This window comes from Lissotriton vulgaris, chromosome 5 (genome assembly GCF_964263255.1).
Source record: "Lissotriton vulgaris chromosome 5, aLisVul1.2, whole genome shotgun sequence".
NCBI classification, from domain to species: domain Eukaryota; kingdom Metazoa; phylum Chordata; class Amphibia; order Caudata; family Salamandridae; genus Lissotriton; species Lissotriton vulgaris.
Genome location: NC_141693.1, coordinates 370,035,065 through 370,059,628, shown reverse-complemented (window position 1 = coordinate 370,059,628; position 24,564 = coordinate 370,035,065). Strand labels below are relative to the sequence as shown.

Sequence of the window (24,564 nt, the reverse complement as noted above, 5' to 3'; positions counted from 1 at the left end):
CCTACCGAATACACAAAATCCTGTCTGGGGTGGTGCTAGCACCTCCCAAGGCAGGAAACCCTTTGTCCAAGCGTCCCTCGCTGGAAGGACTCCCAGCAGCAGGAGGTCAGACTTGTGTCTGTGGTGGCAGCATCCATTTTGTGATGCTGAGGCTCGAGTTAACTTTAACCGGGGTTCACAGTTACATACATGTCGTGTCCCTTTAGAAGGGTGGAATGCTACCCCCGTCGCCAGAATTGGCGAGGGGGTAGTATTCCAATTTGTATGACACCTTACTCGACATGTTTTGATAATGCTATACCAAAGTTAGCATTTGACCGCGAGGTGCATAATGCACTTAAGAGTATATGGTATAGCGTTATCATGGAACAGCTATTAGGACTTGGTTCCGCAAGCTGCAAACGGGCTCAGCTCATGCCAGAGCACCATCTCACATAATACCAAGCACTCTGCCTTCAGGATTGATAAGGCCTGCCATAGGAGTGACTGATAGGAATATATGTGTCCATTTTAGGGTTAGATATAGGAGTACTATATCTAAAGCAAAGGGTGATTACACCACCTTGCCCCAACTGTCGTGCAGCCAGTTGTGTCTGTTTAGATGGCCAGCCAGGGGTGGCATAATACATGCTGCAGCCCCTGGTAGGCCCTGGGTACACCTATGCCCTGGATACCTAAGGTATGCTGTACAGGGACTGATAAGGTGGCCCAGTACCAATTGGTAAATGCACCTAAGGTACATGCTTGTCAATTTAGATTAGGAGGCCCACAGCCAGGGAAAGTCGTAAACCAGTGAAACAAAAAGCAAAAATCGGGGGTGACCATAGGATTACAGACCCTACTCTCCTACAACCGTTCTTTAGCCCACTCTGCCACCCCAGTTCAGACATGGCTATATGCAAATCAGTCTGACCCTGTGCCTCATGGGAACAGTGCAGCCCGAACTGCCAAGCCATGTCTTCCCTGGACCGGAAACAAGCTTCCGAGGACCGGTTTCTGGCATTCCAGCCGTCTTCAGCCCGGCTTGCTTGAATCCAGTGGCAAAGTGAGCAAGGGACTCACGTCTGAGCATACCCTGCCACACTTATGGCGGCCAAAAGCGGTACAAAAGGGGGTGGTGATGAACGGAGCATCTGAATCAATCAAACACTCACACCCAGTCAAAAGATCTGGGTTTAATCCATCTCCGTTCTTTAGCCCACTCTGCCACCCCAGTTCAGACATGGCTATATGCAAATCAGTCTGACCCTGTGCCTCATGGGAACAGTGCAGCCCGAACTGCCAAGCCATGTCTTCCCTGGACCGGAAACAAGCTTCCGAGGACCGTCCATCACCACCCCCTTGTGTACCGCTTTTGGCCGCCATAAGTGTGGCAGGGTATGCTCAGACGTGAGTCCCTTGCTCACTTTGCCACTAGATTCAAGCAAGCCGGGCTGAAGACGGCTGGAATGCCAGAAACCGGTCCTCGGAAGCTGGTTTCTGGTCCAGGGAAGACATGGCTTGGCAGTTCGGGCTGGACTGTTTCAATGAGGCACAGGGTCAGACTGATTTGCATATAGTCATGTCTGTACTGGGGTGGCAGAGTGGGCTAAAGAACGGTGATGGATTAAACCCAGATCTTTTGACTGGGTGCGAGTGTTTGATTGATTCAGATGCTCCGTCCATCACCACCCCCTTTTGTACCGCTCTTGGCCAAAGGGGCCATCGAGTGCGTTCTTGGGCCAGAAATAGGGAATGGTTGTTAGTCCCACTAATTTCTGGTCCCCAAGAAGGGCAAAGGGGATCTGCATTCCAGCTTGGACCTCAGGAATGTCAATCGCTTCCTCCGGAAGGAGAAGTTCAAGATATTGACTCTGGCTCAGTTCTTGGCTGCCCTCGACCCTGGAGACTGGATGGTACTGTTGGACTTTCAGGAAGCATATTTTCACATCCCCATCCTGCCTGCCCACCGGCGTTACCTGCGGTTCACGGTAGGCCAGGAGCATTTTCAGTTTGCCATGCTCCCCTTCAGCCTTACCAGCGCCCCTCGTGTGTTCACGAAAGTGATGGCGGTGGTCGCAGCTCACCTGCGCAAGTCGGGGTGTCAGTCTTCCCCGACCTCGACGACAAGTTGTTGAAGGCAGGCTCGCCCCAGGCAGTGGTCACCCACCTTCAGACTACGGTTGACCTCCTGCATTTGCTGGCGTTCTCCATCAGCGTGCCGAAGTCGCACCGGAGTCCCTGTCAGAAGCTCCCCTTCATCGGAGCGGTTCTGGATTCGACGCGGTTTCGGGTTTATCCTCCCGAGCAGCAATTCCGGGAAATTCAGGCTATTCGGACAAATTCCTCAGGGAGCTACAGCACCCCTATCCCCCACCATCCCCTGCAACCATCCGGCGCTTAAACACAGCCGGCCTCACGCGCTCAGTCCCCTACACACCCATAGTTCCGCCCAAACTGGCCAAGTGCGACACTCTTGTTACGGTGATGTATTTGAACACTCGTTCCTTGGTAAAACACCAAGACAATATTTACATTTTGCTATCTACTAATAAACCTGATATACTCCTGCTAACAGAAACTTGGCTAAGTGTAGATTCCCTTCCTGACATTTTGGCGGCCCTCCCCCCCCCCCCCCCCCCCCCCCCCCCCCCGATTATTACATTCTCCATGCTGACCGCCCTGGGGATCGGTCGGGGGGGCGGGGTAGCGGCCATTATATCGAAGCATCTCGATGTTATCTCCTCATCTTCCCTCATTCTTCCCGAGGTAGACAACATACTTTTTAGCCTGAAAACTGGTGTAATGTAATGTAATGTAATGTAAAAATTACTTATAAAGCGCGGCGTTCACCGGACGGTTTTTTGGCGCTGTTCACTTATTCGGTGAGAGGCATAAAGGGGAGGAGAGAAACTTGTGTAGGTGCTGCGGAAGAGGTGAGTTTTTAGGAGAGACCTAAAGTGAGGGTAGGAAGGAGAGAGTCTAAGTTCCAGCGGAAGAGAGTTCCAGAATGAGGGGGCCAGAAAGGAGAATCTGAGAACTCCGTGTTTTTTACGCCTGAATCTAGGCGTCTGGAGGAGCGCATGGTGAGAGGAACGGAGGTGCCTGGAGGGAGCGTAAGGGTGCAGAAGGGAGGAGATAAAGGAGGGACCGATGCCGGCCAGAGATTTATGAGTCAAGCAGCCTAGTTTGAACTTGCAGCGCTCCGATACAGGAAGCCAATGAAGGGCTTTGAGGAGAGGGCGGACGTGGTAATGTTTAGGTTGATGGTAAATCAGGCGAGCTGCCTGATTCTGTATCAGCTGCAATCTGTTGATTTGGTATTGTGGGATGCCAGCGTACAGAGCGTTGGCATAGTCGATCCGAGAGATGACTAATGCCAGCAGTGCCAAGGTGAAGGCTTCAGTGGTCCGGAAATGGGCTATTTTCCGGATCTTCCTAAGCTGGAAAAAGCAGGAGGACACATTAGCACTGACCTGGTGCTTCATTGAGAGGTCATGTGAGATGTAAACCCCCAGGCTTTTCACTTTGTCAGCAGGGCGAGGGGAGGGGCCGAGGGAAAGGGGCCAAAAGGTGGAATTCCAGGGATTGGATGGGCCTCCGACAAGAACGAGCTCCGTCTTGTCGGGATTAAGTTTGAGATGGTGAGCGCCCATCCAATTACTGATATGGCAGAGGGGAGACTGGAAGTCTTGGGCCGCTTCATCCGAGGAGTCGAGATTGAAGACAAGCTGAATGTCCTCTGCATAATTGAATGCAGTGACATTCCTTCCTCGGAGGGAACGGATCAGGGGGGTGAGGTACAAGTTAAAAAGGAGTGGTGATAGGGACGAACCCTGCGGGACGCCGCAGGTGACCATCATCCTGTCTGCCGAAAACTGGGAGAGTCGGACCGATTGGTGGCGGTCCGCCAGGAAGGAGCGGACCCAGTTAAGGGCCGTCCCCCTGATGCCCGCCTCTTTGACACGGTCGACCAAGATGGTGTGGTCGACCGTGTCAAAGGCCGCCGACAGATCCAGAAGAACCAAGGCTTGGCTAATGTTGGAATCGGCGCCTCTACGAAGTTCCTCCATGACAGAGAGGATAACCGCCTCTGTCGAATGGGCAGGTCTAAACCCGGCTTGCTGAGAGTCTAGGAAGTTGGAGTGTTCAATAAAGGAACTGAGGACGCTGGTCACATGTGTCTCAAGTACCTTGCTCAAGTAAGGGAGAAGGGAGATGGGACGGAAATTGCCCATAACCGCGAGATCGGCGTTGTTTTTTTTTAGTATGGGAACCACTTCTGCGTTCTTAAACTGGCTGGGGACCTCGCCGAGCAGGAGAGAGTTGTTCAGGAGGGCCAGCGGAGGGGCGGGGCTGGCGGCCTTACGTTCCTACTTCTTTACAGGCCCCCATATCCTATGCCATCTTTCTCCACTATTATGAGCAAACAGCTGTCTAATCTGCTTACACTGCATTCTAGATTCGCCCTTTTTTGCGACCTTAATTATTGGTTCAATGATGCCAATGCCGGTTCACATGCCACAGATCTCTTTGAAGTTCTTAACAGTCTGAACCTGTCCCAAAAAGTCTCCTCTCCAACCCACACCAAAGGCCACATTCTCGACCAGATATGGACCTATAACATAGTCCTTTCTCAACCATCTATCTCCCCCTGCCTTTGGTCCGACCATCCCCGTGTAGATACCACCATTACCATCGCTGGCAGGATTCCTGCCCCCTTGATGGCTGGCGGTCTATCGCGCAAATGGAGTTCATATGACTCCCAAGGGTTTCTTACCACTTTGGCCAATAGTCGTCCAACTATCACCTCCCCTGCCAACATTGAAGAAATTGAAGGTGATATTGGTATTTGGCTAAAGTCGGCCAGCGACCAATTTGCCCCTCTTACTGAATTCCCTTGCACCAGACATCATAATTCCCATAGATGGTTTTCGGACGTCCTTAAGCAGCACAAGCTTGGGGTGCGTCAGCAAGAACGGTCTTGGAGACGCGATTATTCTGACTCAGCTAAATTGTTATATATTGCCGCACGCAGAGAATATAAAACTGCTATTTCCTTAGCTAAGTCGGACCATTTTTCTCACAGACTGTCATCAGCGGATAATAAATCTAAGGAGGTTTTTAAAATTATGAATGAATTGACTACAGACGACAGAACCCTTCCAGCTCAGACCCCTACTCAAGAGACCTGCGACGCCCTCAATATCTTTTTTATTGAAAACATTACGAAAATCAAGGACTCTATACTCCCCTCCCCTCAGACTGAACCCTTGGACACCTCCCCCAACAACCCACTATCCTTTAATCAATTCCCCACTCTTAATTCCAATACGTTAGCGGAACTCGTGACCCGGGTCAAATCGGGCTCCCCGAGAGACTGTTGCCCCCCCCTCGGTCTTGCGGAACATTTGTCTCAATCTACCAGATTGTATCTTACCCCTGCTGAATGGCTCCCTCAGCAGTGGTATTGTCCCTAGATCTTTTAAGGAGGCTGTCCTATTTCCCCTCCTCAAGAAACCTGGCGCGGATCCCCTGGCACCCTCCAACTATCGTCCCATCTCCCTTTTACCCTATTTTTCCAAGTTAATAAAAGCCCATGTCACCCGATGCCTCTCAAATTTCATCGAGATCTCCTGCCATCTCAAGCCTAATCAGGCCGGCTTCCGGCCGGGTCATTCTACCGAGGCTGTCATCTTAGCGGTTTTGGATACACTGAGGAGGAACGCTGATGCGGGGATTCCTCAAGCCCTTGTACTGCTGGATTTGTCGGCTTCGTTCGACACGGTGGACCATAACAACCTGATCAACCGTGTCGAACAGGCCGGCATCCAGGGGTCTGTCCTTAAATGGACAGAGTCCTTCCTGACTGAAAGAACACAGGCTGTCCGTCTTGGTCCTTACACGGCGGACAACACCCCCACGTCTTGTGGAGTCCCCCAAGGTTCCTCCCTCTCGCCCCTACTGTTTAACCTTTACCTCCATGGAACATCACAGTGTACAATTACGCTGATGATTTGCAGATTGTTTTTCCACTTAACTCCCCGAATGCCGTCAGTAACTTTCATACCGTCATGATCCACATTCAACAGTGGATGAATTACAACCAACTCAAATTAAATCCCGGGAAAACAGAGCTTCTTCACCCTGGATCTAGCCCTACCTATTGGGGCCCGCAATTTTGGCCCGTGGAGTTGGGATTCCCCCCCAGTCCAGGCAAAATCTGTAAAAAGCTTGGGTGTGATCATCGATAGCGAGCTCTCCCTCAAAGCCCAAGTAGGTGTGGTGACCTCCTCCTGTAGCACCAACTCCGGAAAATTCATAAAGTCAGCCGTCTACTGCCTCATGCTGCACTGGTTCAGGTCATCCTCTCCCTGGTACTATCCCGATTGGATTTTTCCAATTCCTTGTACTATGGACTTCCACAATTCCTGTCTCGTCGCCTCCAGGTAGTACAGAACCAGGCGGCCGCCTCATTTATTAAACTCCTAAGTGGCAATCTGCAAAGCCCATGCTCCACAGACTTCATTGGCTGCCTACGGAACAAAGGGCGGCCTTCAAACTGGGTTGTCTCACGTTTAAAGCCCTTCATTGCACTAGTCCCGTTTTCCTGAATACACTTATCACCCCACACCGACCTACGCGCAACCTTCGATCTGCTCATCTTCATCTGCTAGCCGCCCCCAAAATCAAAAACCAAGAAATTTGGCGGCCGTCGCTTTGCCCATCTAGCCCCCGCTAACTGGAACTCCCTCCCTTTCTCCATTAAGTCTAGCCTTACTCTTCTTCAATTCAGGAAATTGCTCAAACCCCACCTCTTCCCCTCCTCAGGTTAATTCTACCTCTTTTTGACCTTACACTCACTTACTCTGTCTTTCAGCGCCAGGAAACCTCCGGTGTTAGTGCGCTTTACAAGTGTCACCTAACATAACTAGCCAACCGGCAAGTGGCCAGACAACGCGTCGAGCAGCAATCAAGCAAAAGGGCCCCACGCAGATCTCGTGGATGCTGGAGGGCTGATCTTCTGTGCAGGAGCTGCTCGGGCTGGGGCTTCTCAATCCCCAAAGCACTTCGTTGACGCTGCCTCTGAAGTCGTGCTGGAAGCGAAGTGCAGTTTCTCCAAGATGGCCGGTCCCACGTGTCTTGTCGCACCCACGGATCTCAGCTGTGTTGCAGATGTAGGTAGAGGTCGGAGAGGCCTGGGAATCCGGGTCTCGTCGGGCTCTGAAGTCTGGATCCACTCGGGAAGACGACAAAGTGAACCGCTGGAACGCTTGATGGTGCCTGCAGATGCAGGGTGGACACTCCTTGCCCACAAGGGAGATTTCTTCAGTCTTCTGTGGAGCAGAATGTCGAAGTCCAGAGTTTCTAATTTGTAGAGTTTCAAATCAGGATAATCCAATTTGAAATGGTACCAGCTCCTACCTTTATTCTCCTAAAGGGGGCTGTACTATGACTAGGTCCCTCCTATGGGTGGGACCAGGAAGGGGGGTGGTTACACCCCCTATCCTTTGTCCGGTTTCGCGCCAGAGCTGGGGCTGGAGTGCCCCAGCAACTGGTTTGAACCGGTGTATGCACAGGGCACCTTGTGTGCCCCAGGCATGTCTCATTCCTTTCAGGCCTGTCCTACCTAATACACAAAATCCTGTCTAGGGTGGTGCTAGCACCTCCCAAGGCAGGAAACCCTTTGTCCAAGCCTCCCTCGCTGGAAGGACTCCCAGCAGCAGGAGGTCAGACTTGTGTCTGTGGTGGCAGCATCCATTTTGTGATGCTGAGGCTCGAGTTAACTTTAACCGGGGTTCACAGTTACGTACATGGCATGTCCCTCTAGAAGGGTGGAATGCTACCACCGTCGCCAGAACTGGCGAGGGGGTAGTATTCCAATTCGTATGACACCTTACTCGTCATGTTTTGATAATGCTATGCCAAAGTTAGCAATAACCGCGAGGTTATAATGCACTTAAGAGTATATGGTATAGTGTTATCATGGAAACAGCTAAAAGACTTGGTTCCGAAAGCTGCAGACAGGCTCAGCTCATGCCAGAGCACTATCTCACATAATTCCAAGCACTCTGCCTCCAGGATTGTTAAGGCCTGCAATAGGAGTGACTTGTAGGAGTATATGTGTCAATTTTAGGTTTAGGTATAGGTATACTATATCTAAATCAAAGGGTGATTACACCACCTTGCCCCAGCTGGATTGATCAGCCAGGTGTCAGATTTGGAGGGCCAGCCAGGGGTGGCATAATGCATGCTGTAGCCCCTGGTAGGCCTTGGGTTCACTTATGCCCATGGGTACCTATGGTACACTGTACAAGGACGTACAAGAGGACCCAATACCAATTGGTAAATGCACCTAATGTACATGGAGTCCATTTTAACAGAGGGAGCAGGAAGCCTGGGGTCCTGAATAGCAGGATCCCAGGCCAACTAAGTCGAAAACCAGCTAAACACTAGGCAAAAAGTTGGGGGTAACCAGAGTCAGATATCCACCTTCCTACAGTCTTCTCACGCTCAAGATTGCTTTCCTGGTAGCTGTCACCTCTGCCAGAGGGTGAGTGAGCTCCAGGCTCTCTCTTCTACACCTCCTTTCCTCTCTGTTCACCTGGACAAGGTGATTCTGAGGACCTGTCCTTCTTTCTTGCCAAAGGTTGTCGCGCCCTTCCACATCGGGCAGACCATCACTTTGCCAACCTTCTTTCAGCATCTCTCTAGGGAGGAGGAGAGGCTCCACCGTCTGGACCCAAAACAGGCGCTCACTTTTTATCTGCAGTGTACACAACAGTTCCGGGTGGATGATCAACTCTTTGTTGGCTACAGGGCGCCAAAAAAGGTCGGGCTATGCTCAAACGGACCATTTCCCGATGGGTCGTTATGTACATCAAAGCATGTTACTCCTTGGCTGAGAAGGATCCTCCTGTGGGCTGCGTGCCCATTCGACCAGGGCGATTGCAGCCACTACTGCCTTGGAACATGGCGTTCCCTTGCAGGACATTTGTCAGGCGGCTACGTGGGCCTCGCTGTAAACGTATACGAAGCACTACTGCCTTGACAGTCTGGTCCGAAGAGACTGCTCTTTGGCCGTTCTGTGCTCCGTGATTTTCTGGTGTAATCTTGTTCGCAGACCCACCTCCGGGGTTGGTATTGCTGGGGTATCTATTCTAAGGTAAGGAATCTATCACTAACGTGTCTCTTTCAGATGTACATGTTACTACTTGTGTAACAATATATCTGTAAGAGACATTAGTTAGTGATAGATTCTTTACCGCCCCACCCATCCTCCCATTTCTGTGGACTGATTACTAGGGTTAAGGTCATCCCTTTCAGGGCCCCAGGTTTTTTATGCACCAATGGTCAGTATCTTGCATGGCTCTGCGTTCCTGGCTCGGAAAGTCGAGTACAGAACTGGCATCAGCGCCCATGGGTGCCGCCTAAGTACTCTCCAAGACATCATCCCTGCGCTGACGATGCCAGTGATGGACTCGGAGCCGCAGGACACCACCTACTGGCGCACAGGGGTACTGCGAAAAAATTTTCCAGATCCAATCTGACTCCTGGGGATATTCTAAAGTAAGGAATGTAGCACTAGCTAATGACTCTTACAGATATATCTTTACACAAGTAGTAACTTATGCTTATAGTAGTCTTAGCTTTAGTTAAGAAAAGAAGAGTTCTCACAACCACATTTCTCAGTAGAATATGGTAAAAGGCTCATCATTGATAAAAACAGAATCTGAATCCCATTAATTCGCCTTCATTCCGAAACTTCTTCCCATTTTACTGAACCGATATTTTGTATCTGAAAGAAACAGGTTAGTATTAGATCCGGAAAAAGTGGTACCCATAGTCAATTTTTGACTAACTTTTTCGATCCTTTTTGATCATCTTTCGAATTCATTCGACTCCGATGGTGCCGGTAGGGATGCCCGGGTTCAAACCCTGCATCGATTGCAACCGCATGATGTGGGTTACCGATCCCTATTGCCGGTGCCTTCACTGTCTGGGCCCTGACCACGAGGACAAGACCTGCTCCGACTGCCAGGCCCTGACGTCCAAAGCTAGACGGGAGCGGTCCCGCAAGCGACTCGAGCTCCAGCAGTCGGCCCCGCGCCGCTCTAGGTCCCGGTCCGGAAGGAGGTCGAGGGACCGGTCGCGGGCCGGAGTCACCACAGCTCCGGGATTCGTCACCAGTCTTCGGGCTCGAAGTCCTCAGGTAAGAGGCACAAGAAGTCGAAGAGACAACATTGCTCCTCCGACTCCCCCCGACGCTCGTGCGACGTGGCCGGGGGTTCGGGCGACACCGCCCGCGCGGCTCCGCCGGAGCCACAGGCGTCACAGCCTGCTCCATACCAGAGGGTCCCTGGGCTAAATGCCACGTCGGGGGAGATCGAGGCCTTCCTCTTGGCCATGAGATCGCTCACTCCTCCGTCGGGTTCCGCGGCGCCTTCGGGCCAAGTGGCTGGGTCCCCAAGCGGGCCGGGTGCTTCGGCGTCATCGGGTGCTTCGGCCCAAGTGCCGTTGGCGACTTCAGTCCTGACGCCGTAGGGCCCTGCTGGATCTGGTTCCGGGTCGTCGCCGGTCGACCTTAAGAACTCACCGGCGCCGACCCCCAGGGTGTCACCTCCGGCGCCGTCCCAGGACGACGTCGTCCCTGATCCCAACCTCGATTCTGGTCTGGCGCCGGAGCGGCGCCGCTTGCCGCCGCTCTTTACGCCGTTCGGAGATTTTTACTTCTATGACCCGGCCCCATCCTTTGACCCTGACTGTCAGGAGATGGGTGGGGAGGCGGATTGGGAGGGGTCTGAGCACCCTCTGGCACGTGAGTGTCCGTCTACTCAGGACTGGGCAGGTGAGCTAGGGGAGGCCAGTAGTCTGGACTCTTCGCCGGGCACTGGTTTTGTCTCCGCTCCTACCGTGGCTACGGAAGAGGGGCTGCCTATAATGTGGGGCTGACGAGGGCTGCCAAGGCCATGGGTCTTGCGCTCCCCGTTGCGGCCGTGAGGACTAACCTCCCCACTGAGGTCCTTAAACCGCAGGCAAGCTCTGCCGAGCCTCTGCTGCCTTAATGAGGCCTTGTCGGACGCTCTTCTGGGCACTTGGTCTAAGCACGCTACAGGTCCGCCTGTGGATAGGAACGTGGCCTGTCGACCCACCCCACCCCGAGTGCCTGATCATTCAGGACTCTACCTCCTAGACCGCATTCCCGACGGCTCCCACCCCAGCACCCCCCCCCCCCGGTCGGGAATTCTAGAGGTATGAACAGTATGGTAAAAAGATGTTCTCCTCCATTAGTTTGGGGTTGCGGTCAGTCAACACTGCATGCCTCTTGGGCCGTTACACCCACTCACTGTGGGACACGGTCGCGGACGTGCTGCCACAATGTTCGGAGGAGATCTGGACTAAACTCATTCAAGCCCTTGTGGAGGGTCGAGATGCGGCACGGTATTCTATCCGGTGTGGGCTGGATACCACGGACTCGCTAGGCAGAGCGATGGCAAAGACGGTGGCGATTCGTCGCCACGCCTGGCTGAGGTCCGATAACTTCCTGGCCGATGTCCAGAACACCTTTATGGACATGCCGTTTGATGGCCGTCGCCTCTTTGGCGACAAGGCAGACAGTGCGCTTGAGCGCTTTATGAACTCCAGGGCTTCGGCCAAGTCCTTGGGCCTCTCTGCCCCACGCCAGCAAACTGCTGCCTTTCGCTCCTTTCGTGGCCAAGGAAGGGGCGCCCCCACATGTCCTGCCAGCCACGGGCCGCAGACTAACATCCAGCACGGTGGCGGACGTGGTAACCGCCATGGCGGCGGTCGGGGACAACGGCGATGTCAGTCCACACCTACCCCTGCAGCATCCGCCTCAAAACCCTCCAAGTCCGAGCTGTCAGGCCCATGTGACGCCAGTGGGGTGCAGGTTTCGCCATCACCTCCTCCACTGGCGCACTGTCACATCGGACAGATGGGTGCTGCAAATCGTCCGAAGGGGCTACTCCCTCCCCTTCGATGCGACCCCTCCAGCCGTGCAAGAAGATGTTGCGGCCCTCTTGGGGGCCATCAAGCGCGTTCCTGGGCCAGAAGTAGGGTGTGGTTGTTACTCCCACTACTTTCTGGTACCCAAGAAGGGCAAAGGGGGCCTAATCCCTATCTTGGACCTGCGGAACGTCAACTGCTTCCTCCGGAAGGTGAAGTTCAAGATGCTGACTTTGGCTCAGGTCTTAGCTGCTCTGGACCCGGGAGACTGGATGGTAGCTTTGGACTTGCAGGACGCTTATTTTCACACCCCCATCCTGCCGGCCCACCGGCGTTACCTGCGGTTCACGGTAGACCACAAGCACTTTCAGTTTACCGTGCTCCCCTTCAGCCTTACCAGCGCCCCACGGGTGTTCACGTGATGGCGATGGTCGCAGCTCATCTCCGCAGTTTAGGGGTTTCAGTCTTCCCCTACCTCGACGACTGGTTGTTGAAGGCGGACTCGCCCCAGACAGTCGTCAGCCACCTCCAGACTACGGCCAACCTCCTGCACCTGCTGGGGTTCTCCATCAATGTGCCGAAGTCACACCTGTGTCCCTCTCAGAAGCTCCTCTTCATCGGAGCGGTTCTAGAATCAGTGCAGTTTCGGGTTTATCCTCCGAACAGCGGGTTCGGGATATTCAGGCTCTGATTCCGATCTTTCAGCCGTTATCCCGAGTCTCGGTCAGGTTGACGCTGCGGCTTCTGGGGCTGATGGCCTCCTGCATCCTTCTGGTGCATCACACCAGGTGGCGGATGCGGACTCTGCAGTGGGACCAGAAGTTTCAGTGGGCCCAGCATCAGGGCAACTTGTCCGACCATGTCTTGATCTCGGAGGGCACTGCAAGACAGTTGCAGTGGTGGCTCACGGACTGTGATTGGGTCAGCGGCAGATCCCTCTCCTTACCCCAACCAGAGCACGTAGTTGTGACGGACGTGTCCCTCCAGGGCTGGGGGGACCACATGGGAGAGGCGGAGATCAGAGGCCTCTGGTCTCCGGCGGAGTCCTGGCTCCACATCAACATTCTGGAGCTGAGGGCGATCTGGCTTTCACTGAAGGCATTCCTCCCCTCTGTCCGGTGGAGTGTAGTGCAGGTGTTCATGGACAACACCACCGCCATGTGGTACTCCAACTAACAGGGCGGGGTGGGGTCGTGGCCCCTATGCCAGGAGGCTCTGCGCCTCTGGCAGTGACTGGAACATCAGGGCAGACAAACTCAGCCGTCAGTGCATGATGGATCACGAATGGCGTCTGAATTCTGACGTGGCGCAAGGCCTCTTTCAGCAGTGGGGAGAGCCTTGGTTAGATCTATTCGCCACAGAAGAGAACGCGCAATGTCATCAGTTCTGCGTGTTGGAGTTTCCAAGGCGGCACTCGCTCGGGGACGCATTTCGTCGCAAGTGGAGTTGCGGTCTGTTGTACGCCTTTCCACCTATACCACTTCTGCCCAGAGTGCTGAAGAAGATCAAACGCGACCGGGCCCAAGTTATCATTGTGGCTCCAGACTGGGCACGAAGATACTGGTATCCCGAGCTACTCAGCATGTCTGTCGATCCCCCGATTCGTCTGCCTCTTCAGGAGCACCTCCTGTCGCTGCAGCAGGGGACGGTCCTCTACCCGAACCTGTCCAGTCTCCACTTACATGCGTGGAGATTGAGCGGCGGCATTTGAGGCCATTTGACTTGCCTCCTGAAGTCTGTAATGTGTCTCTGGCAGCCCTCCACGAAATCGGTATACGCCTGCAGGTGGAACAAATTTGCGGCATGGTGCACAGCAAAGGCTGTGGATCCCCTTACTCTTTCGGAGGTTCACCTCTTTCTTCTCTCTTGCCCAGCAGGGCTCTGCTCTGGGCACTATCAAGGGCTACCTCTCTGCTATTTTCGCCTTCTTAAGGCTCCCTGATCAGCCCTCTTTGTTCAAGCCCATAGTTGTAAATAGGTGTTCGAGGCATGTGGGCTGCTGAATTCATATCTGTGCATAGATCGCCGCCTAGTGTTGGGTCCGGATGATTGCACATTGTTGTCCTGGAAGAGTCTTCGAAGTATCACGAGATCGGTGGCTCCTCCCCTGGACTACAGTGCGCATGGGCATCGCCTCCATCCCCAGATTGTTTTTTTCCGCCATTGGGTTCGGATGTGTTTCGGTTCCCTCTGTCGGAATCGATAGTTGTTTAACTTTCCTAACTTGAGTCCAAAAGGTCTTTAGGCTGGGCGTCGGTATTGTCTTTCGTTCGGGTTATCTGTTCTTCAGCTCCGAACTCTTGCTGCCCTTCCGCGTGCTGTCGGCGCGGACGGGCCTACACGACGCTCCAGACATGGAACGAACTCCGTTTAAGAGGTGCCCGGTGTGCACCTCAAAGTATTTACACCTCGACGTGCACCCATTGTGCAACAAATGTTTGTCGCCGGACCATGTTGAGGCCAGGTGTATGGCCTGCTCAAAGTTCCGGTGTAAGAAGACTCTCAAGCTTCGTCGGGCCGCTAGACTCCAGGCCCAGTTATCGGCGCCCCCGCCAGACAACATCTTCGAAGAAGACGTTGGAGACAACAATGTCTTTCAAGTTTCGGACTCTAGCCCGGCGTTGGAGGAAGAGAACTACGACGCGGGAGACGAGGAGTTTGATGAAGTCGTCGGTGAGGTAGGGGACGACGATGGGGCCATTGCCACCGTGGAGGATAGCTCGGAGGAGGAGCATCCTCCAACTGACTCAGGGGTCAACCCCCACTATACGGCCCAGGTCGAGGGATCGCCTTCGGGCCTTACCCAAGACCTTATTACTCGTCCCACGGCCCCGCCTCCGGGCCCGGCCACGGACATTTCTGATGCGCCACTCCCGTTGAAGAAATTGAAAGTGAAACCATCGGGGTCCGCACCAATGGTTTTGAAACCGAAAGTGAAAGTCGCACTGGTGGGACAGAAGGCTCCAGAGGCCTCAATGTCTAAAAAATTCAAAATGGCCGACATCAAGAGCCACGCCAAGATGGCCGACCCGAAGACCCCGGTGTCAAAGCCGAAGGCGAAGACGACCGACGCGGCCGCGTCGGTGCCGAAGATGGTCGAGGTCGATGACCCGAAGAAAGCTTCGAAAAAGCGTCAGGACGACTCCAAAGCTCTGGCTGCGCCGACTCCGGCCGCCAAGGCCAAGGATGGTGATGTGTCGGCTCCGAAGACCGTGCCTTCCGCCGACCCGACTCCGGACTCGGGGAAATCGCTCGAGCCGGTCCAGCCCTCCCCGGCCTTAACAAAAAAGGTCGTGGAGTCCCTGCAGCGGATTCGGAAGGACGCTGTGGCTCCCGAACCGAAGGATGTGGTGCCGAAGCCTACACCAAAGCCGGCAAAGGCGCAGACGCCTATCCACTTCACGCTGCCGCCGAAGACGACGCCGAAGGCTTTCGCTCCGAGGCATGGGTCCGGGGTGCCCTTGAACGGGGTGTCAACGCCCAAGGCGTCGTTGGTAGTGCCGAAGCCTCGGCTCCAGCCACTCGCAGATGAGGAGCGTCGAGATGTTATCATCGACGCCAACACCGGGAAGCTCTCTCTCCTGAAAAGGAAGATCACCACGGAGCCGGTGTTGGAACATTTTCGTATTCCACTCAAGAACAAAAAGGACTCTGCGGGTACTTCTGCCCCTATAGAGCCTGCATCTCCACATAATTTGGAACTGTCACCGACGCATTCCAACGCTGGGGAATGTGACGGAGATGAGGAGGACGAGTACAATTACCCAGCATACTCGGATGCAGAGGAGGTACATGAACCTTGGTCTGCCGGAGGCGACCCTGAGGACCCTCAGTCGGGTCATGAACCGCAGCTTTTTGCAGCGAAGACTTCTCCAACAGAGGACTCTGCAGCCTTCAATGCTCTGATTGAGAGAGCTGCAGCTAATCATGATGTCGACCTACATTCAGATCCTGTGGATGTCGATTTTCTGTTTGACACTTTCTCAGTGGCTGAAAAGTCCGTCAAGACATTGCCTATGCTCAAGGGAGTGCTGAAGCACGCGCCAGAGGTTTTCAGAGAGCGAGTCATCAATCCTCGTATTGACAAGAAATACAAGGCGGCGCCCTCGGATCCAACGTACATCAAGGGACACTTGCCACTGGATTCTTTGGTTGTATCCAACGCACGTAAGCGGGCGAATTCGCAAACCACGGGTGACGCTCCTCCCCCAGACAAAGAGTCAAAAATATTTGAAGCCTCAGGGAAACGAATTGCTGCGCAGGCAGCTAATATTTGGCGCATTTCAAACACGCAGGCCCTACTTGCACGCTACGATAGGGCGCACTACGACACCCTAGAAACACTTCTGCAGCACTTACCTGATCAGTACAAGGAAGCAGGTGAAATGTTGATTCAGGAGGGGAAGCTGATCACCAACGCTTCCATCAAATGTGCGCTGGACGTGGCTGATACCGCCTCCAGGGCGATAAACACTAGCGTGTTGCTGCGGAGACATGTATGGCTTAGAATATCAGGCTTCAAGCCAGATATACAGACAACCATCTTGAACCAAACAGTTAATCCATACCACCTGTTTGGCCCCGAGGTGGATGCGACCCTTGAAAAAATGAAGAAAGACACGGACACTGCTAAGTCTATGGGGGCCCTCCAGTCTCAGCAGTTTCGGAGTGGTTCCTTTCGCCGCTCCAACAACAGAGGCACCTCAAGGGGTCAGGCATCACAATCCACACAGTACTATAAGAGCAACACCCAAACCTCATACACCAACAAAGGTAGAGGTGGTTACAGGGGCAACAACGTCAAAGGCAGGGGACGTGGAAACAACAGCTCCAGGTCCTCCTCCACCAACAAACAGTGACGCCTTGTCACTGCCCCCCGACCACACAACACCGGTCGGGGGGAGACTCCAGCAGTTCCTGCCCGCGTGGAAATCCATCACCACGGACAGGTGGGTCAAATCTCTTATCCAGTACGGTTACTGTCTGGAACTTACTTCCACTCCACCAAACATACCTCTAAGAAACCGTCCTATGTCCGGCGAGCACTTGCACTTGTTGCAGCAGGAAGTTCAAGTCATGCTGCAAAAAGGGGCAATAGAGCTCGTTCCACTGCAAGAAAGGGGAACAGGAGTTTACTCTCTGTACTTTCTAATCCCCAAAAAGGACGAATCCCTCAGGCCCATCCTGGACCTCAGGCCCCTCAACTGGTACATTCTGTTGGAGCACTTCCATATGCTCACGTTGCAGCAGGTCCTCCCTCTGCTTCGACAGGGGGACTTCCTGGCTACGCTGGATCTCAAGGATGCATACTTTCATATTCCCCTGCATCCTTCACACAGGAAGTACCTCAGATTCACGATTCAAGACCAGCACTACCAGTTCAGGGTTCTGCCTTTCGGGGTCACCACAGCGCCAAGAGTCTTTACAAAGTGCCTGGCGACTGTGGCGGCGCATCTACGACGCCAGAACGTCCACGTCTATCCCTATCTGCACGACTGGCTCATTCAGGCAAAGTCAGAACAGCAGTGCGCCGACCACGTGTCCCGCACCATTCATCTCCTGCACGATCTGGGATTCTCGCTGAACTATCCAAAATCCCATCTCCAACCCGCCCATATACGGCAGTATCTGGGTGCGACAATAGACACTCTGGCAGCCACTGCGCAGCCAAATTCAGTGAGAATCGCCAGTATCCAAACGCTGATCCAACGATTCAGACCTCAGCACTCGCTTCCAGCGAAGGTGTTCATGCAGTTGATAGGCATGATGGCCTCCTGCATCTCCATCGTCCCGCACGCGAGACTACATATGCGTCCGCTTCAGGAGTGCCTAGCACGTCAGTGGACTCAGGCTCATGGGCAACTGACAGACCTAGTGTTGGTGAGCGGTCGGGCATACAACTCTCTGCATTGGTGGAATCCACAAAACCTTTGCAAGGGCCGACCGTTCCAGGAGCCTGTGCCACAGATTATCCTGACAACGGACTCTTCTCTCCAAGGATGGGGAGCGCATGTACTCCACTACACGGTGCAGGGACTATGGACACTACAGCAAAGGAAGATGCACATCAACGTTTTGGAACTGATGGCAATCTTCATGGCCTTAAAGGCATTCAAAGTACATCTGTGCAACAAGGTCGTGTTGATCCGGACGGACAACATGACGGCCATGTACTACATTCAGAATCAGGGGGGCACACACTCTCCGCAGCTGTCTCATCTGGCTCAGAGCATGTGGAAGTGGGCCATTCAGAGGAACATCTTCCTCATGGCGGAGCATCTCCCGGGCAAGGACAACCAGATGGCGGACCTGCTCAGCAGGCACAGCCACCAAATGCACGAGTGGGAGATACATCCATCAGTACTCCAACCGTACTTCCAAAGGTGGGGTCATCCAGAGATAGACCTGTTCGCCACAAAGGAGAACGCAAAATGCCAAAGCTTCGCCGCCAGGTTCCCACACCCGCAATCGCAGGGCAATGCGATGTGGATGAACTGGTCAGGCAGATTTGCGTACGCTTTTCCCCCAGCACCTCTGATACCGCTGGTGGCACGCAAACTCAGGCAGCACTCGATGACTCTCATCCTGGTTGCTCCAACGTGGGCTCGCCAACCATGGTACACCACGTTTCTGGAACTCTCCGTGGTACCGCATCAAAGGCTTCATCTCACACCCAGCCTTCTGACGCAGAGCCATGGCGACATTCAGCACCCAGATCCGCAACAGCTCAACCTGGCGATCTGGCTCCTGAAGTCCTAGAGTTTGGCTACCTCAATCTTCCCCCCGATTGCATGGACATCATTCGGGAGGCAAGAAAGCCCACTACTAGAACATGTTATGCGGCTAAATGGAAGCGGTTTGTCATTTACTGTGTAAACCACGATATTGACCCGCTGGATGCTTCCATTCAGAACATCATTTGTTACCTGTTCCACCTGTACCAATGCAATTTGGCGTATTCTTCCATCCGCATTCACTTGTCTGCAATGGCAGCATACCTCCAGAATAGGCAACACCTATCACTTTTTAAGGTCCCTGCTATCAAGGCTTTTCTGGAAGGACTCAAAAGGGTCATTCCACCACGGACACCACCAGCTCCGGAATGGAACATCAATGTGGTTCTTACAAGGCTGATGGGTCCTCCCTTTGAGCCACTGCACTCTTGTGAGCTTCAGTTTCTGACTTGGAAGGTGGCTTTCTTAGTAGCAATTACATCGCTACGGAGGGTTAGTGAGTTGCAGGCGCTCACCATCCAAGAACCTTTCTTCCAAGTGCACGCTAACAGGGTGGTGCTCCGCACTAACCCTAAATTCTTACCCAAGGTTGTATCTCAATTCCACATGAACCAGACAATTGAGTTGCCAGTGTTTTTTCAAAACCCAGAGTCGCTGGCGGAGCGGATGCTCCACACCCTTGACGTTAAAAGAGCCTTAATGTACTACATTGACAGGACAAAGGATTTTCGTAAGACCAAGCAACTTTTCGTTGCATTTGCCTCACACCACAAGGGAAACGCTATCTCCAAAGCTGGTATCGCTAGGTGGATCGTGAAATGCATTCAGATCTGTTACGCTAAGGCTAAACGCACTCTCACAATCCCACCAAGAGCCCACTCCACCAGAAAGTTGGGGGCCTCTATGGCTTTCCTAGGTACATTCCCTTAGAGGATATTTGTAGGGCAGCCACATGGTCTACCACACATACCTTTACTAAACATTACTGTGTAGACGTGCACTCCAAACAGCAGGCAGCTGTTGGTCAGGCTGTTCTCAAAACACTTTTTCAGACTGCTGCAGCTGGCACGGGCGGCCGCCAATAATAGGAGGACTGCTATGTATTCTATGCACAGATATGATAAGCCCACATGCCTCGAACTGCAAATGCTACTTACCAGTATGCATCTGTTCTTGGCATGTAGGGCTGCTGACATTCATATCGCCCACCCTCCTCCCCGGCGCCTGTAGCAGCTGCAGTATTCATATATATATATATATGCTCATAGCATGGTCATCACTCACATACTTCACTCCATCTCTGCCAATGGCTAAAAACAATCTGGGGATGGAGGCGATGCCCATGCGCACTGTAGTCCAGGGGAGGAGCCACCTATCTCGTGATACTTCGAAGACTCTTCCAGGACAACAATGTGCAATCATCCGGACCCAACACTAGGCGGCGATCTATGCACAGATATGAATGTCAGCAGCCCTACATGCCAAGAACAGATGCATACTGGTAAGTAGCATTTGCATTTTGAAGGGCATCATCATATGTTTCCTCCTGTTCCTTTCGTGATGCCTCAGTGGGACTTGAACCTTGTTCTGACCTATCTGATGTGCGCTCCTTTCGAGCCACTACATAACTGTCCTCTTCGTCTCCTTACTCTCAAGACTGCATTCCTGGTTGCCATCACCTCTGCCAGGAGGGTGAGTGAGCTCCAGGCTCTTTCCTCTAAACCTCCTTTCCTTTCTGTCCATCCAGACAAAGTTGTGTTGCAGACGCGACCCTCTTTCCTGTCTCAGCCTTCCACTTCGGGCAGTCCATCACCTTGCCCGCCTTCTTTCCGCCTCCGCATCCATCGAAAGAGGAAGAGAGGCTCCACCGTCTGGACCCAAAACGTGCGCTCTCATTCTATTTGGATCGCACACGCCAGTTCCAGGTGGATGACCAAACTTTGTTGGTTACATGGGCGGTGCACAATCGGACCATCTCTCGGTGGGTCGTGTTGTGCATCAAGGTATGCAACTCTTTGGCGAAAAAGGAGACTCCTGTGGGGCTTCTTGCCCATTCCACTCGGGCCACGGCGGCTACTACTGCCCTGGGTCGGGGAGTCCCCTTGCAGGACATCTGACAGGTCGCTGCACACATTTGCAAGACACTACTGCCTGGACAGCCAAGTCCGGAGAGATGGCTTTTTCGGCCGTTCCGTTCTCCAGGACTTTCTGGTGTGATCATTGGTTCGCAGACCCACCACCGTTTTTGTATTGCTGGGGTATCTATTCTAAGGTAAGGAATCTAATACTAACCTGTTTCTTTCAGATGCACAAGTTACTTACCTTCGGTAACGATATATCTGTAAGAAACAGTAGTTAGTATTAGATTCCTTACCGCCCCACCCATCCTCCCCGTTCTGCGAACCGATATCTAGAGTTAAGGTCATCCCCCTTTCAGGGCCCTAGTTTCATGGCACCAGTGTTGGTTTTTATCATGGCTCTGCGTTTCTGGCGCGTAAAAGCTATGTATAAGAACTGACGTCGGCGCGCAAGGGCGTCGTTTAAGTACTCCGGCGACGTCATGGCGACGACGGACGCGGAGCCGCAGACGATGCCTACCGACGCGCAAGGGTACTGCTACGCAAAAATTTCCGGATCCAATCTGACGCCTGGGGATATTCTAAGGTAAGGAATCTAATACGAACTACTGTTTCTTACAGATATATCGTTACCAAAGGTAAGTAACTTGTGCTTTACAGCTGTTTTTGCAGAATCCAAAAGTATCTGGAGTTGCACCTACTTATACAACAGACCAGAAAGAACTCCAGGCTGTTAAATGAAACAAACACTCAAATTCTAACCAGCTGCTCATAGCCTTTGTTACAAACATTAAAGTGAACCGTTCTATGCAATGCTTCCATCAATTGATAGTTTCCCCATGTAATATTATTTGAAGATAAGCAAATAATTTACTGAAAGGGCTACAGTCTATCAAACAAGAGGCAAGATGACTATATCATTTGACCAAGCTTAAGTCCCAGCTACTCTGTACTTGCTGCTCTTGAGCAGCTCTGAATAATGTGGGTAAGCTTTGTTTTAATTTGGTTTTAAAGTACCTATGTATTTGAATACACAGATGATTCCTGGCTAGACATAGACTATTGAAAGCATGTAAGCGGTGAAATTTTTGGTCTGATATCCATTTTTTTTTATAAAGTCATAGGTTTTATGGGTAGCTACTTCATCATCCTAACAGGCCTTACACTTATGCTTGCTTTTTGTTTTGTTTTTATCAGGAGATTGCACGATTGCTTTCACTGGAGGAGGCGACTCTCAGCACAGATCTGCAGCAAGGATATGCCTTGAAGAGCCTAACTGGTACATGCCGCTTTGACAGTCCCCCTAGTTTGGGCACAATGTGCTTCATTGAGACCACTGTATGCAAAGACCCATGTGTAGGCACAGTATGTTGAAAACCAAGTGAGACTTTGCATGCAGAGCCTTAAATTGACGAGGGCACGGTGTTCTGAGCCGTGAATGGGAAAGAGGTATGTGTTGTGCTAATGGTTCGCATGAGGCTATGATGTGTGGCACTCCTATCTTGTACAGAACTTCAATTAATGATTAATATATAGAGCCAGTGGCACATCATGCTTAGCCCTGACCGAGAGCAAAGGGTGCTTGATGTCCAGCACATAAGAGCCTGTTTGGACCCTGGTAGCAGGCTTGTGATAGTCTGCAATATCTTTTTTAACTGGTGGGCAAAGTTTGCAGATTATTTTTTACAATTTTATAAGTGAGACACATTGCCTTCCTTTCGAATGTAGGCTTCATTATGTTGCTCAGTTAGTATGTCATCAATTCCTAATGATTTAATTTTCATTCTTCTCTTGATTTTTTTTTCAAGGTCTTCTGTCCTCATTTGTGGAAGTGGAATCCATCAAGCGTCACTTTAAAAGCAGACTGGTGGGCACCGTGCTAAATGGCTACCTGTGCCTCCGTAAACTTGTGGTGCAAAGGACAAAGCTGATTGATGAGACACAGGATATGCTGTTGGAGATGCTGGAGGACATGACCACAGGTAGATTTGTCTGGGTGTGATAGTTGAGATTGCCCCAAGCATGAGTTTAACACTGCCCTAAACAGTAGGTAAGGTAGAGCATGTATGACCATGAAGACGAGTACAGGTAGAACTGAGGAGACCATGTAGATGACCACATGTTGGGGAAAGAGATGTGATTTTGTAGTGGACAACAAATAGAGCTAGTGTTTCACTGATGGTTACTACAGGTAGGCAGGAGCACGTGAGCAGTGTTTAGTATCACAAGTAGAGAATACCTTTTGGAATACTAAAGGTTTGACTCTGGCGAGTTTGTATAGTGATTAAAGTAATCTGAGAAGTAGCTAGTCCGACATTCGTGATGAACACACAGCGGGCTAGTGCCGCACTGAAGATGAACATGAGTGGGGAAACAAGTGTTGCATTGTGGTAACAATGGGGTAACATTGAGAAGAAACTGGTTTGACACTAGAATTGAACAATGATAGATAGGGCTTGGTGAAATGTCACTTTACCTCAGATTCAGACACTGGCGGGGATCACAGATTAAGTTGATGTGCATGGTAGTTAACCACAGGTAAAGGAAACTTTTTGTCGAGACATTGGTTTTGCACACGGAGACTGGAAGAAGTGTGACACTAACGTTGCCAGGGAGGAGAAGAGCAGCTTCTTACTTCCTCTGTCGGTTAACAGCCTTTACCATGCAAGGTAAGTATAGTATGGTAAGTGTGTGTATGTATTTATACACACATATGCGTATATATGATATGTGTATGTATACATACGCACACACTGAAAAAAACAAACCAGAGAAATTCAGCAGTTATAGTTAGCTAAGCTTCTTATGATGTCAAATATTAGATCACTAATGACAAACCTCAAAGGACATCACTCATGACATCTCAAATTTTTGTTTTCTAAACATTACTGAGTGTTAAGCATATATACTAAGGTAAGTGGCTGTGTCGAGTTCCTATATGGGTGAGGGAGTGGGTGTGTAAGTGGTGTATATGAGTGAGTGGGTGTGTGGGTGAGCAAGTGGGTGTGTCTGTGGATGTATGAGTAAGTGAGTGGCTGTGTGAGTATCTGTATAGGTGAATGAGTTGGTGTGTAAGTGGCTGCAATGCTAAATCAGAGGCTGAATGAGTGGCTGTATGGATGAGGTTGCAGGTGTGCCAGTATCTGTAAATGGTGAATGAGAGAGTGCATAAGTGGCTGAATGGGTGGCTGAGCAGGTATATAAATGTCTGTATGGGTGAGTGATAGGGTATATAAGTGACTGCATGGGTGCATGAATGGGTATGTACGTGGGTGACTGAGTGGATTTGAGTAGTTGTATGGGTATTACGAGTGGCTGTGTCGGTGAGTGAGTGTGAGAGGTTTTATTGGAGAGTATGTACTTGTCTCAGTGACTATAGTGGAGTGAGTAGATTTGTTAGTATATCTATGAGTAAGTGAGTAGGTGTGTGAGTAGGTATGTGAGTATTTGTATAAGTGACTGAGTATGTGAATGGGTGTATGAGTGGGTGTGTAAGTGTCTGCAATTCTGTATGACTGGATGTCTCCATGTCTCGATTGGTGAGCGAGTAGGTGCATGAGTGGCTGCATATGTGAGTTAGTGCCCCAGGGAGGTGGCGGTCCCTGGGGGATTTCAAAAGCCTAGGAAGACCCCCCCATGAACCCCCCTCCTTTATTATAGTAACCCTGCATGCCCCTGGGACTTGGCCCACGCGGGGCTTCCTGAAAAAGATGCGCGGGAGACCGCACGTCTTTTATTTTTCTTTCAATTTTGTTTTGAATTTGAAGCAAAATTACATTTAAAAAAAATTCTTTTAACTCCCAGCA

At 51.8% G+C, this 24,564-nt stretch overlaps 1 protein-coding gene across 14 annotated transcripts in view; it reads left to right on the top strand.

Moving 5' to 3' along the window:
• UBR4 (ubiquitin protein ligase E3 component n-recognin 4) overlaps positions 1–24,564 on the top strand; it is a 1,723,360-nt gene that overhangs the window by 1,428,687 nt on the left and 270,109 nt on the right. For all 14 annotated transcript variants that reach the window (XM_086921716.1, XM_086921718.1, XM_086921717.1 and 11 more), the window contains 2 exons: positions 21,956–22,037; positions 22,567–22,740. In XM_086921716.1, the coding sequence (XP_086777842.1) occupies positions 21,956–22,037; positions 22,567–22,740 (256 nt within the window). The remainder of the gene's footprint in view (positions 1–21,955; positions 22,038–22,566; positions 22,741–24,564) is intronic.